Below are 16,058 nucleotides of genomic sequence, written 5' to 3'. Positions count from 1 at the left end.
CGGGATAGGAAGTGCGGACGAGGGACACCAGATAGAAGGTGAAGAGACAAAATAAAAAAGTTTATTAGAGTGACGTGGCAAAGGTTGGCACGGTTGTGCGACTCGTGGAAGAAGCTAGGGGAGGCCTTTGTTTAGCAGTAGATCTCAAATGACTTGTCAATTCTTGTTATCCTCGTGGAGGGTAAGGGATCTTGTATAGATCGATCTATGGGCAATGTTACTTTACACACACGCGTGCGCACGCGCACACACACACACATACACACACACACACACACACACACACACACACACACACACACACACACACACACACACACAGAGAGAGAGAGAGAGAAAGAGAAATTTTATTTTTGCAAATTTGTTATTCTTAGAAAAGTCCATGCCCATATACCCATAAGAGTCATCATTGCTCAAACTGACCACTAAAACCAAATGCACAAGATTCTTGTGCTTATCATTTATGTATTTGAAATATCTTATGTATTTGAAATATCTTTGTTTTGAACATGTTATGAAATCGTACAATTAGTTTCTGTAATTACAAGAATGTTTCATTAAAGAAATCTTGTGATCGCATATCTTTTTTCTCTCTCTCTCCAACTCCCACGGAAACACGCACGGGCGCACAAAAAATTGCGTTGTAGGATTGTGGTTGCATGTCTGGTCTCGAAAATAAGATTTTGGTCTGTTCCCATGATGTAAAAAGCTTCTGTTCCCGTTGTTAAGCTCGTATGAAAAGCATTACGCAACCAAGAACGTAAGATTTATGCCCTCGAGCAAAGAGGTAACCAAGTTTATTCGGTCGTAAATCTCACGAGGTAATTGATCTTTTTTTCCCATTTCTCCTCCTCTCCTTGTTATCGTTCACTCTTATCCTCGTTCTGTATATCACATTTTAATTATGTCTTTTGTCATACGTGACGATAGTCCTCTTGTTGTTAACACAATTTTACACGTGGAGACTGCATCGTGTCACCAAGAAGGTGGCAGATGTAGTTAGCTTTGTTTGTGTGTTCCCGAGTTTGCATTCATGCGCGCGCACACACACACACACACACACACACACACACACACACACACACACACACACACACACACACACACACACACAGACATACACAAACGAACTTTTCTATCACGATTATTCGTGGTTGAATTTAGACTATAAAGCTCTCATTCTTTAAAGAAAAAAAAAAAAAAAAAATCGTAATCTCTGCCGGACCTAAGTTAGAGGCGCTCCATCGTGTCCATTACTTGGAAACGACAATTTTGTTGCCAACACTTGTTATTGGCGAATATGACCGAATCTGTGTTGTCAGTGCAATATCCAACACGCTTGGCAAGTGTTTCATAACTATTGCTGTCAGTATCTTTACTACTCACAAGTATGACTTAATATATGCTGACAGTACCAGCTGTATTGTCCTGGATCTTTAGCATCAGTTTAACAGTCAGTATTATTTAGAATATTTTAGATATTTTCAGTAAATATTGTATTAGGGCTACATAATTTATGTAGTTGTTAGTAATGGATCAATATGTTGTTTGACTGATAAGGGATTTTTTTTTATACATTCGCTCTGGATTTTTAGTGTTTGAACCGTAAAACCCTAACATTATCATGGGAAATACCTGAAATATTATCAATAAGTATTTGTTGTTTGAGAGTTTTTTTTGTTTTTTTTTTATTTAGATGTAAGTGATGCTCCATTGTCATAGTTCGAGACTGACGTTCCTTTTTTTTCTTTTCTTTGCAGAAGAAATGGTCTCACTAACGAGTATCTGGCAAGTGTGGGAGAGGCAAGCACAGTCCCTCGAACACGCTCTAAGACACGTCTCCAGCAGTGCGCAGCACGACCTCGAAGGTTCCTCTCCTCCTCCAACCTCCTCCTCGAGTCCTCCCGACCATCTTCGTCAGGAGGAGGACCAGCATCGGCAGCGACGCCAGCAGGAGACACAGCAGCAGCAGCAGACGCTCCTCCAGGGAACGAAGTCGGGGACCATTTGGTACGACCATCACCAGCAGGAGACCGTTTCCATAGCAACGGCGACCACGACGACCACGACTTGGTACGACAACGACCAGCACCATCAGCCGGAAGAGCAGCAGCATCCAGTGACGACGACCACGACGACCTCGGGGACGACTTGGTACGAGTCGGACGACCTTCCTGTAGCAGTCGAAGACCACCACCGGACTACAACTCCACCTCTTCCTCCTCCTCCTCCGCTAGTCCTCGCCGCGGAGGAGGCAGCGGGCGTGGAAGACGTCAGCGTCGGCGCCCGCGAGAATCCGGCACCTGTGCCCGTGGTGTACGACGCCCCTCTGCTGCAAGCGGCCGACAGCCCCCGGGTACGATGATGACCATGACATCACAAGCGCCCCCTGTGACTTTGCAGTCCCCTGGGGAGGCGTCCAAATACGGCCCCTTCTCGCCCCCAGGGGGAGGTGGCCTCCCTCTAACCTCTTCGCCCTTCCTCCTTCAGCAACAGGCGTGCAATGGTGGCGGGTCCGCGGGCAGTAGCCAGGTACTGCACTAACACTCCTCCTCCACCTTCCTCCTCCTCCTCCTCCTCCTCCTTCTCCTTCTTCTGTAGTCATTGTCAGCGTTCTCGCGCAGGGCAGTCGTGCAGAGCAAAAACAGACCACCCTGTGGGACGGGCCTGTTGCCCCCGGGGTAATACGGGTGCCTCCCTCCACCCCCAGGGTGGTTGTGGGTACGGCTGCCCTCTGTGCGTGTCACGAGTCTCCTTTCATCGTTTTGCATGACCAGCCCTTGATTGGGGTCAAGTGTGCTGCACTGCTGAAGCACCCTGTAGAGGCACTCTCGGCAGTGCCAGGTTGAGGTGGCGCTGTGTAGTGTTACTTTGTAGCCATTATGCGGAGTTCCACGTAGAAGATTATTTTTGTATACTTTTTTTTTTTTTTTTGCGTAACGTAGTGGCAGATTAATATTTTTACGTAGCGTAGTGGCAGAATTATTTTCTTTTTTCGTAGTATAGTGGCACTCTTTTTGTTTATGCATTTGACCTTGTAATGTTGACAGTGCCAGGAGCTTGCGGCTCTTCAGAGGCATCCTGTAGTGACGGAGTGGCACCGTAGCAGCATTTTCTATTTTCTATATTCTCCTTTTGCACTTTGCTCCCCTGTCAGTACCATAGAACCAGCGTGCTTATTTATAAACACAGTGTATTGCATAATCACCTTTAACGTTATGTGTGATAAGGTCTATTTTCTAATCCCCTTGTCCCCTGCATCCCAAGGAGCCAAGGTACGTAACGTTCCTTGACATATCTTTGTGTACCATAAGGATAGAAACTCGGGCAGACTAGTCCAAAACAACAATAACAACAACTCTGGGTGGTGGTGAGAAGCCTACGCCAGGAGGCGCTGAGTAGCTACGGCAATTATGCGCTTTTGGGACTGTTGGGGGGGCAGGTAATTAACAGTCACTACTAGGAATCATAGAAGAGTGCGGGATTCGAACACACAACTAAGCAAATGCGAGACCAGCACCCTTTTGATGACATCACAATGTTACGATCCACATTATAGAAAGAAAATGGTTAGTGGTCAGAGATCAGTGGTGGACACAAATTAGGCGATCATAGTGCACTCGACACTAACACTAGTTTCTAGAAATTGAAAGTGTACGAGAACCAACAGTCAGACGGATCCCCGCGAGTATATTCTAGTATCGTAAATCTACTTAGGTAAAAACCACAGGTTGAGGACACCTTGAGTGTTGCTCCTTTCCTGTATACTAAATTGGGTAAACGCGCGCGTGTGTGTGCGTGTGTGTGTGTGTGTGTGTGTGTGTGTGTGTGTGTGTGTGTGTGTGTGTGTGTGTGTGCACACACACACACACACACACACACACACACACACACACACACACACACACACACACACGTAGCGTTTATTCTGGTTAATAGGAGAATATTTTATTGAGCTCGGGGAGGGGGGCAACTTGTTGGTGGGGGGAGGTGTGGCAAACTTGTGACAAATTAGTCTTGAGATCGAGGTACTATTTTTACTTCCCCCAACTTCCCCCCCCCCGCCTTCTCCATCAGGGGAATACAATCTTTCGCGGTAACCAGAATGAATTCTAGGAAGAGCGTCAACGGAATGAATATAATATATATATATATTTATTTATATATATATTTATATATATATAAAATATATATAATTTATATATTTATATATATTTATTTATATATATATTTATATATATAATATTGCAGCGCTAATGCCGCTTCTCCTCCTGAAGGAGGAGGAGGAGGAGGAGGCAGTGACACAAAGTTCGTGTTTGATCTTTCAGGAGTTGATTTAGGGCAAATGACGTGGCTGGTGGCAGGGCACACCATGAAGAACTGACTACTCGTAAGCTCATGATTAGTAATTGCATTCATGGGGGTCGTGTGGCATCAGGATTGCACGCAGTTGTGTGTGTGTGTGTGTGTGTGTGTGTGTGTGTGTGTGTGCGTAGCGTGTGAGTGCATGTACGTGTGTGTGCGTGCGTGCGTGCGTGTTAGTGTGCATAGGGTGTGCGTGCGTGTAGGTGTGTGTGTGTGTGTGTGTGTGTGTGTGTGTATGTAAAGTTACAGTATTACCCATATATTGACACGCACACACACACATACACATGCACACACACGCTCTCTCTCTCTCTCTCTCTCTCTCTCTCTCTCTCTCTCTCTCTCTCTCTCTCTCTCTCTCACACACACACACACACACACACACACACACACACACACACACACACACACACACACACACACACACACACACACACACACACACACACACACACACCACACAAACACATACACACGAACACACACACGCACATGCGCACACGCGCACGCACATACACAGCGGCCTTCGGTAACTCTTCCTGGTGTCATTAAAACAGGAGCCGTATATGTTTTGTCAAATTTGTATATTGCATGAGTGACGTGCGTTGCATGGGTGTAGTCAACAATGGATAAGGTGCGGGTAGACTACTTAAGGTTCATTTAGATTGCCCACGGTGGATTGAGCTGCTCTGTCCTCTAACACAGTCTGCAGCTGTGCAGGGCGTGACTTTTACATACGCGCGCGCACACACACACACACACACACACACACACACACACACACACACACACACACACACACACACACACACACACACACACACACACACACACACACACACACACACACAGACACACACAGTGTAAGGTCACAGAATTCCCCATTGATCAGGTTACTATGAACTCCGAGGTTTCGTTCGGGAAGGTAATAGCTGTCAATTACGAGTCCAACACGTGATACATGACCATGGTGAATCACGCGCGCGTGCAAACACACACACACACACACACACACACACACACACACACACACACACACACACACACACACACACACACACACACAAACTCTAAGGTTACAACATTATCCATAGATCGAGCCGTATATGAACTCTGAGCTCTCATTCGGGAGGGTAATAGCTGTCGATCCCGGATCCAACACGTGGCCCAAGACCGTGGTGAATCGGACACACACACACACACACACACACACACACACACACACACACACACACACACACAGACACACACAGACAAGACCCCGCCCCTGGCCTTAATCCCTTACTCGTTTGATTAAGTCCCTTCCCAGCGCATGTCTCGTGTTAGTTCGTCCAGGTTTGTCGTGGCCTCACCAGCTGCATAAAAAAAACAAAATCTCTCTTTTTTATTTTTTTCCAGGAAGTGAAGGTGTGGGCACGTTGTGGGGAAGGTGTGTGTGTGTGTGTGTGTATATATATATATATATATATATATATATATATATATATGCGTGTGTGTGTGTATGCATATATATATATGTGTATATATATGTGTATATATATATATATATATATATATATATATATATATGTATGTATGTATGTATAGCGGGGACGCAGTAATCGCGTGCTTCACGCGGACCGGTACGTGATGCATATGACCGGGCAGGTGTCACAAAGGACATGGCATGTCATGTCATTTGTTACACATGGCCTCACGGTTGTGTCGCTTCGCATTCGCCTAGTTTTTCGGCTCGAATCCAGCATTTCTCTCCGATTGCCAGCAGTGACTGTTGGCTACCTGCCCCGCCAAGAGTCCCCCAAAGCTCATCATAGGGCAAAGGTGAACCACTTGGGCTGCAACTACTCAGCGCCTCCTGGTCTAGGCTTCTCACCATCTTCTTCCTTTAAAGAGCCATTCACACGGTCAAATGGTTTGTCAAACCCGGTTTGTCAAGTAAGTGTTTGAAGTGTTATTTGACCGTGTGAATGGGGTATTTGGTTGTCAAACGTGTTTATCAAACCAAACACCCATTCACATGGTCAAATATCACTTCAAACACTTGTTTGACATACCGGGTTTGACAAGCCGTTTGACCGTATAAATGGCCCTTTATACGAAAAAATGTCGAGGATGAGTGAGCTCCCAATTTTCAAGAATCGCGTTTACCAGTGACGAAGACACCGTGGAACAGTTGCACAGCGACCGTGTAGCGTTTAATCCACACTAAAAGAAAATAACGTATGACGTCATATAATCAAGGTGACATAGCGAATGAAGAATTGGTGTCACTAGAGAACGTCGAAAACACTTTTGTATTTCTTAGCCAGAAGGAGAAAGAGGCGAGGACGTGAATACAAAAAGTAATTATCTTTGAATCGGATTTGATCTTATAAACGTATTTTATCTTTTAAGCGGATTTTATTCTTCCCAAGAGGACAACGAGATTTGTCCCTCTGACGTGCTTATGTACGTGACGTCACGCCCAATGAGTGTGGCAAGATGCTTCTCAGGAAGGAGTGTTTTGTATTTAAAAGATAAATTTTCCTCGTGCGCTTTAAGGTCGAATTTGCCATTCGCAAACACTTGAAAATCGCTCTTGTGGAAGATTCTCCCCGTAAAATGAAACGCATTAGGGTAACACTCCAGGAACAGTGAGACTCGCTTTGGTAGGAGTCCTGGTGATGTGTCCGAGATAGATGGTTCGAAACCCGCTGGTCAACGCATGATTTCACAAAGAGCTTAAAGGTCTAAAAGCCCTAAGGCTCATGTGCAGCCTCGTCGTAGAAGAGATAAAGACGAAATATCCAAACTTATATAAACTAAGTATATTTGATATATTCCTTCGTTTAGCACAGTATGTAATATTCAGTGGTGGTTTCCCAATGATTATGTATATAATCATCTTTGTTATGCACTTAAATACCCCTAACACCACTTAGAAATTCTGTAACATAATCCCATTGTTCGTCACTTGAATCTTTTCTTGGAAAATAATAAACTTCGTAAATAGGGATTAAAATAAAAAATAATTTGTTCATAATAACTTCCGTGTGTGTGTGTGTGTGTGTGTGTGTGTAGTCCAAATGTTTGTGTTTTGAAAAAAAAAACGACGTGAGAGTAGTCTGGTACAGGAGACTTCCTCATCTAAATATAAATCGTTTGACGGCAGTGAGGAAAAGACATGGGACGCGCAGCGCCGCCCCGGAAGGGCTGCGGCGACGGAAGCACAAGGTTGACAAGTTTTTGCAGCACAGCGGAAGACCCACACTGCACGCCTGCGCCAAGCGACTGCGCCTCGGAGCGTGCGGGTACCCCACTACGAATATGGATCCAAAGTCGTTAGTACGCTCTTCCGCACCCTGACCAGTGTACCACGAAATACCAAAAGGGAGTGATTAAGCGTAAGGTAACCCCGAAGCCACAGTAACAGAATAAAATCTCCTGGCGGTAGACAGAATAAACACTCAAGTCGAAACACATGCACAAAGTCTTGTTCACGGTGAATGTGAACTAAGAAAACGACATTATGCAAAGAGCCCACAAGGTCGAATATCGCTTTATCTTCGACTGTAGAGAGGACAGAGTGTGGTCTTGGGGAGAGGGGGGAACCGTTAACGGAAATCAGTAATCGGTTAAAGTTCAAATAATGGCGGGAAAATTCAAAATTCAAACCGCGAGCAGGACCACCTGCAGCTGTCTCGGGGGCTTGGCATGATAACCTTCTCCCTATTTGGGGTTAATCGTGCTAATTTCGGTTAAGGATAACTTGTCTTCAGATGTGCAGGAGTGTCGTCGGCTAGGAAGCGGGTTACGCTTATAATTCCTGAAGCTAAAACTAAACTTTTAGTTTTCCGCATCAAACCAGGTTATTCCCTTTATTCATAATTGACTTGTGCGATCTTCTGAGATATTTTCAATTAATTATATCTTTATTTGTATATTGCTTACGTTTATTTTACTTGTTTACTTCCTGTTAATTTCTTTACTCGTATTTTTTTTTTACTTGGAACCTAACCAACAATCGTAATCATCATAAGCGGCTTTTATTGTGCACTTAACCTTCTTGGGACGTGAGGGTTCCCTCTCAACCGAATAAAATCCTTTGAAATGTCCCTTCCCCTTCTGGGGGCCTACTTGTATATTTCATTTTGATTAGTTTCGGACCTCCTACTTCTTTTTCTTCGTCTTCCTCTTGTTCCTCTTTTACGTTTTCTTTTTTCTTTTCTTTTTCCTTCTTCGTCTTTTTACCTTCTTTTTTTGTCTTCTTCGTCATTGTCTTCTTTTTCTCCGTGTACTTCATGCTCATCTTCCTCTTCTTCCTCCTCCTCTTCCTCTTCTTCCTCCTCCTCTTCTTCGTTTTCTTCTTTTTCCTCTCCTCCACCTCCTCCTCCTCCTCAAGAGCAGCCTTTGGAACGAATCGGGGACAGGATGGATAATGACTCCATATTGTCGATCGTTGCAAATTTGGTTGGCCAGAACCAAATCATTCAAGAAGCGGTGCCACTGGCGTCAAGTTTCTTATGATCTTAAAGAACCCTCTTATCAGTTGAACAGTTTCCGCCAACGAGATAGTGCCATGACATGCCAGAAGGGTATCGTCTTATCTTACAGAAGATAAGCAAATTTGAGACTCAGAGTTTGCGCTTAACGATTACCCCCAGGGGAGGGGAAATGATCCCCAGGGATTTCACCCGGATAAGGGGATGACTAAGTACCCTGATAATGAACCCGGTTCACGGAAACGTGAAGCCAAACGTTTGAAGTTTAAGTCAGACCTTCTTCTTCTTCTTCTTCTTCTTCTTCTTCTTCTTCTTCTTCTTCTTCTTCTTCTTCTTCTTCTTCTTCTTCTTCTTCTTCTTCTTCTTCTTCTTCTTCTTCTTCTTCTTCTTCTTCTTCTTCTTCTTCTTCTTCTTCTTCTTCTTCTTCTTCTTCTTCTTCTTCTTCTTCTTCTTCTTCTTCTTCTTCTTCTTCTTCTTCTTCTTCTTCTTCTTCTTCTTCTTCTTCTTCTTCTTCTTCTTCTTCTTCTTCTTCTTCTTCTTCTTCTTCTTCCCTCGATTATTCTTCTTCTTCTTCCCTCGATTATTCTTCTTCTTCTTCCCTCGATTATTCTTCTTCTTCTTCTTCTTCTTCTTCCCTCGATTATTCTTCTTCTTCTTCTTCTTCTTCTTCTTCCCTCGATTATTCTTCTTCTTCTTCTTCTTCTTCTTCTTCCCTCGATTCTTCTTCTTCTTCTTCTTCTTCTTCCCTCGATTATTCTTCTTCTTCTTCTTCCTCCCTCGATTCTTCTTCTTCTTCTTCTTCTTCTTCTTCCTCCCTCGATTCTTCTTCTTCTTCTTCTTCTTCTTATTCTTCTTCTTCTTCTTCTTCCTCCCTCGATTCTTCTTCTTCTTCTTCTTCCTCCCTCGATTCTTCTTCTTCTTCTTCTTCTTCTTCTTCTTCTTCTTCTTCTTCTTCTTCTTCTTCTTCTTCTTCTTCTTCTTCTTCTTCTTCTTCTTCTTCTTCTTCTTCTTCTTCTTCTTCTTCTTCTTCTTCTTCTTCTCTTCCTCTTCTTCTTCTTCTTCTTCTTCTTCTTCTTCTTCTTCTTCTTCTTCTTCTTCTTCTTCTTCTTCTTCTTCCTCCTCCTCCTCCTCCCTCGATTCTTCTTGTTCACTACAAAAAATAATTAAAAGAAAACAAAATGGAATAGATTAATACATTTATTAGTATATAGTTAGAAGTATATTTATATGTATATAATATATATATATATATATATACAGATAAAGAAATAATAATAAAATTGAAATAGAAACAAGGCATCTACATAAAACACGTTCCTGGCCGAGAAAGTGTCGGGACTCGTACACAGATGAAAGGGAAGAGTGAAGAATTATTAATAGGTGCCAACTCGGGGGGTGAGGGGGGGGTCACCCGCCATGTTGTGACTGGCGCTTCTCCAGAGCTCTAGTCTTTAGTCCCCCCCCGACAGCTGCGACCGGTTAGACATGACCGTCTTTTTTTATGGATTCTTCTTTACGCCCGTATATTCCGCCGTCATCACACGTTTAAGCATACCGGTCATCCCCGAATTTAGGGAAATTTAGTAGTGAGGGGATTCGTTTTCTGCTCGTTTGATAACGACTTTATGGCGGGTTTTTTTTTTTTTTTTCTTTCTTTGTAACGTCGCAGACCATCATTGTTGCTCCCAACACAACCAAATCAACAGTGACACATCTTGTATGTCTTTGTTCAGCCTGTCGCCAGCTGATTTCGTTTACTTGAGCCTTGGTGGGCCAGACGTGTGTGTAGGGGGGGGGGAGGTGTCTCGACCGATATGTACCCAGTTATGCCCCGGGATCGTTGCTCGGTTAAAAGAAACCAGTTAGTATTAACCAGAGAGAAATATCTGGACCAGCAGCAGTAGGATCAATAGCAGGAAAAACAAGAGGATTAGCTACAAGAATAGCAATAACAGAAGCAAAGCGAATTTGTTAGTTGATTGTGAATTTTGTTCGCAAAGGAAAAGCGGAATTTTATGTTGAATGACCTCTTCCCCCCCCCCCCTCTCCGTCGCGGGGGTGCAAATGTGATGAATAAAATCGCCTGGCGGCAGCCAGAATAAGAGAATTAAATTGGGTTTGGATCATGTGTACGACAGGATAGATGAAGTGGTTCGCACCAAGATGCGATTGAATTCCATTTAGCGAACAAATTATTTTCTGTGCATTACTTAAATAGGATTTGAATCCAAGTTTACTATAGGATAAGAAATCGTTCATCGTAAAACTAAGTATTTCAGAAAGTTATATTCGTAAAATCGTGAATTAAATTTCAGAGTCTTATGACGAGGGAAATTCAGGACCAAAATAGCTAGAGATTTCAGTGATTGGGGGGGGAGGAGAGAACACATTAATGTTTTTGTTTTAGAAATATGCCCTTCTTGCACCAACTTGGCCTCGGCCTTGTGGTGCTGAGATGACGAGATTTTGGGTGCAACCTCCCCCAATCCCCCTCCCCCCAAACCCCCCCCCCCTTATCATTCGATACTCGAACACATGTGGGTTCCATCACGGCCACACTCCCCCCCCCCTCGGGGGTGCTACCAGAGACGAGGAAAGACGTCGACGAAGACATATTGGCTATCATGTTAAGGTTTTATGTTAATGATACGGTTTTTTTCTCCCCAAATGGGGGGACCTCGGCAGGCGGGCGGTACTGAACCGTGCTGCATTCATAGGTAACGAGTTAGCGGAAGTGCAGGTGTGTGTGTGTGTGTGTGTGTGTGTGTGTGTGTGTGTGTGTGTGTGTGTGTGTGTGTGTGTGTGTGTGCGCGCGCCCGCATATACATCGGTACCCCACAAACGTTGCTATTTAATCTTATGACAAAGCAAACACACATACACACACACACGCAAGGATTTAGGTGCGTGTATTTGTAAGGTCACAACGTTACCCATGGATCGTGCCATATACAATCACTTGAGCTCTCATCCGGGAGGGTAATAGCTGTCGATCGCGAGTCCAACATTTGATCCAAGAGTGGTGAATCACACACATGCACGCACACACACACACACACACACACACACACACACACACACACACACACACACACACACACACACATGCATACACACGCACACATACACACAGCTGTCGATCACGAGTCAAATACGTGATCCAAGACCATGGTGAATCACATGCATACACACGCACACATACACACACACATGCATTCACACACACACATGCATTCACTCGCGCACACACACGCACACACCCATAAACACAAATAATCAAGACACAAACAAAACGGACACACACCCATACACACGAAGACAAACCAACAAAACTCGCAAAAATGACAGACACGCAGGCACACACAAACAAGTCACTGACATGCATGCACACGCATCCCATGTGCGTGGCTGTGCTTATATGTATATCATGATGACATATATGACGCGCACGTGATCTGGGTGACTGGATTCCTTTTGGTGAAGAAGAAGAAGAAGAACGGGGCTGCGTACGCGAAGAGTCCGTCCACCCAGGAGCAGACACCCCGTCGAGCGCGCCTGCCCATGGCAGGGTCGTCGTGGTGATGGTGGTGGTGATGGTGATGGTGGTGGTCCTTGTTCAACACTTTTTCTTTTTTTTGGGGGTGGGGTGGAAGGTAGGATACCCTATAACTACTAAGTTGCTACTGAGAGGGGAAGCCACGGAAATAAATAACCTAGCGTCAATTAGGATAAAAGTCATAGGACCGTGATTTACGGAAGGACCACGACATCTAGTGGAGACTTGCATAAAGCGCGGGTTTAGAAGCCAAGATTGTTCCACTGTGATAAGAGGGCAGTGGGATACATTGATTAAGTATGCGCGCGTGCGTGCACTACACGAATCTATTTGGCCATTCGTAAGCTCCGTAGAAGGCAACCCTTGTTGCGCTGGCCATGGAGGGGTAGGGAGGGCTCGAAGAGGTGGAGACTTGCTCCAAAGATTAGAAGTTTTATTGATGTAGCCCTACAAGTTCTTAGTCATATGAACTTGGTTCTCCAGAGTAATTATTTTTATTTTTGTTTTTGTTTACTGTTTGCCTTTGAACTTTAAAGTTTATGTTCTCCCAGGGAAGGTTTGTGAGGTAGAAGGTGAGAAACGGCCGTGCGCGCATGCGCCGGAGGAGACAACGTGAGCTGCAGGATGCGGCCGATATTTTCACTTTCCCCGTTTTTTATATATTGGCGTTACCATGTAAATAAATTTGAATCTTTTATTAAAAAAACGAGCAAATACTCCAATTGTTACAATGACCGAAGAGAGGGGGAAATGATAATAGAATAACTGTGGGTAGAAAGAGGTTGAATGTCTTCAGTATAACCTGCGACATGACGTCATCGCCAAGGCATCCACACTGACCCTTCATCCACCATCCCCTTCTCCACTCTGTCGTCGACTTCACATTCAGTTAATTTCTTTTATTGCATTTTTTTTTTGCCAGTGCGTACTTGATTATTTAACAATGATTTACTCGTAAATCGTCCATCTCTTCCAATCATGTATTAACTACTTATTGAAGTCACTGTCCCGTCCCCATGATTAAACTACGTGTATGGACACCAAGGCTCCCACCAAAATAAAAATAAAAAAGAAAGAAAAATGAAATGAAAAAATAAGAAAAATATAAAATGTGTAAGAAAATAGACTTGGTCATGCAACACTACGAAACGTACACACGCGCGCGCGCACACACACGACTCGACGGTGTAATGGCACCTCTCTCCAATTTAGCGATCCAAGTTCGACTCTTGCCCAGGGCTGAAAATTTCAGCATCGCTGCAGAGCGAGCCGGCACTCCAACTCTAATGGACAAGGAGTTGTGTGTGTGTGTATGTGTAAGGTCACAGGATTACCCATAAATCGAGCCGTATACGAGTTCTGAGGGTAACAGCTGTCGATCACGAGCCCACCACGTGATCCAAGACAGTGGTGAATGACAGGGGCGCATGCGCACGCGTACCTCGCGGTCGTTAAGCGACAATGGCGAACCAGGACGCGTTAGTTAACGAGATCCAACCTTTGGGGGTAGGAGTCCTAGTCGACCAGCTCATAGCTTCCATTTCCCAGAAACTCCCCCCACTCCCTCCCACACCACCACCACAACCCCCACCCCCCACTCTCTCCCCCCCATACCCTAATTTCGTCCATTTTAAGTCTATAGGTCCTATTCTTAAACCTCTGAAAGTATTGGGGTCACCCTACCCGATAGTTTATAGACTTGGATTTTATGATACTTGAAAGTTAGAATTCTTAACTAAGTCTGACAGATGCGTTATGGGTTCTTGTAGTGTAAGGCCACATTTGATCCAGTGGTGTATCTACCCCTCACCCCTCCACTTTCTCCACCACTTCCTCCACCACCTTCACCACCAGTACCACCACCACCACCACCAACATTTTCACCACCACCACTACCGCCACTTTCAACCCTACCACTTCTTCTTTCTGTACCCCTTCCATCTCCACTCCATCTCCAATCCATCCCTTCCACTTTCTTTACCTCCTCTACCCCTATCGGATCCACGTCCTCCTCTTCCCCGTCCACCTCTACCCCCTTCTCCACCCTCTCCCCTTCCCATTCCACTCCACTTCCACCCCTTCCATTCCCATCCACCCCTCCTCCTCCTCCTCTCCTGACCCACTGCTCAAAGGAGTTGGGTTGAGTTGGGAGACAGACAGACAGACCAACCGACCACCACTTCTCGAAACAAAGGTGATGATTATGTGCTTCTGGCGAGCGAGCGAGTGAGAGAGCCCTGATACAAACGTGGGCGGCTAGGCTACTTGTGTAGCCACTGACCGAAGTCGACACAAGAACAGGTCACTTCATTCGGGAGAGAAAGCGGTGGCATCATACGGCGTGCAAGGTGCCGGGGGTGGATATGAGTGGTGGATCCAAGAAGGGGGTTGGGGGTTGGGGCTGAAGAAACCTGCCTCCTGTGCAGTGGCAGGTTTTATTTTTCCCAGAATTTAATAAAACACTTAATTGAGAATAATTGGAAGGACATGAAACACGTTATTGAGGGTGAATCTTTAAAATGTCAAGGTTAAGTATTACTTTTGCCCAATATTTTGAAAGAAACTAAATCGAGTGAGAACATATTCTTCAATTTGTATTCAAAATTCAGGTTAGCCCCCCCCCCCCCAAAAGCGTCATCTATATTTACAAATTTCAGGCTATCGCCACTGGTGGACATAGAAGTTTGTAGTCGATTGCTTTGCCTCCACGTGACGTCATGTCGTTTATTTATCGAAGAGGAATGATCCGGCACCCCTAACTGTTAAAAAATGAGAGAGAGAGAGAGAGAGAGCGCGCCTTAGTGGTTAACTAACCTTCATGTATCACTAGTGTATTGACGTAACTAACCCCTGCCGCGCCATGACGTGCAACCTAGAATTAGATTAAAAAATAGATTAAAAATATCAAGCGGAGTGTGTGGTAGTATCATTAAATTAGCAGATTAGAGGCCAGGCGAGGAAATTGGTAAACAGGATGACTCAGCATCTTGACACACGCACTAGCGCGCGCGCGCGCGCACACACACACACACACACACACACACACACACACACACACACACACACACACACACACACACACACACACACACACACACACACACACACACACACACACACACACACACACACACACACACACACACACACACACACCTCTCGTGGCGCAGTGGTTAGAGTTCCCGGCTGGCACTACGGCGGTCTGGGTTCGAATCCCGCCCAGGGCTGAAATAATATCAGTATCGCTGCGCTGCGTGGGCGGGGAGTTAGACGTGTGTGCGCGTGTAAGGTCACGGCATTACCCATAGATCGGTCATATATGAGCTCTGAGCTCTCTTCCGGGAGGGAAATAGCTTTCGATCACGAGTGCAACACGTGATCCAAGACCATGGTGAATCACACACACACACACACACACACACACACACACACACACACACACACACACACACACACACACACACACACACACACACACACAACTTGCAACCGCCTTTGAAAAAGCAAAATGATTCCCTCCCCATACTTTTGCAAACGGACATAGAAACAGCACATAAACAAATGCTCCCGAATGAGAACAATAAGTGTACTGTAGAATCTGTAGACTACGGGAGTCCGCGAGCGAACTGGCACACAGACACACACACACACACACC

The 16,058-nt window shown here is 44.9% G+C and overlaps 1 protein-coding gene across 11 annotated transcripts in view; it reads left to right on the top strand.

Moving 5' to 3' along the window:
- Nucleotides 1-16,058, top strand: part of spri (Src homology 2 domain-containing protein sprint) — a 120,508-nt gene that overhangs the window by 71,006 nt on the left and 33,444 nt on the right. For 5 of the 11 annotated variants that reach the window (XM_076174036.1, XM_076174033.1, XM_076174031.1 and 2 more), the window contains one exon: nt 1,761-2,532. The exons of 2 other annotated variants lie outside the window; for them this stretch is intronic. In XM_076174036.1, the coding sequence (XP_076030151.1) occupies nt 1,761-2,532 (772 nt within the window). The remainder of the gene's footprint in view (nt 1-1,760; nt 2,533-16,058) is intronic. 4 more of the 11 variants (XM_076174037.1, XM_076174038.1, XM_076174040.1 and 1 more) reach the window with 1 other exon arrangement.

This window comes from Oratosquilla oratoria, chromosome 35 (genome assembly GCF_046742065.1).
Source record: "Oratosquilla oratoria isolate Oo_2021 chromosome 35, ASM4674206v1, whole genome shotgun sequence".
NCBI classification, from domain to species: Eukaryota; Metazoa; Arthropoda; class Malacostraca; order Stomatopoda; family Squillidae; genus Oratosquilla; species Oratosquilla oratoria.
This window is presented reverse-complemented; position numbering and strand designations above follow the sequence as displayed.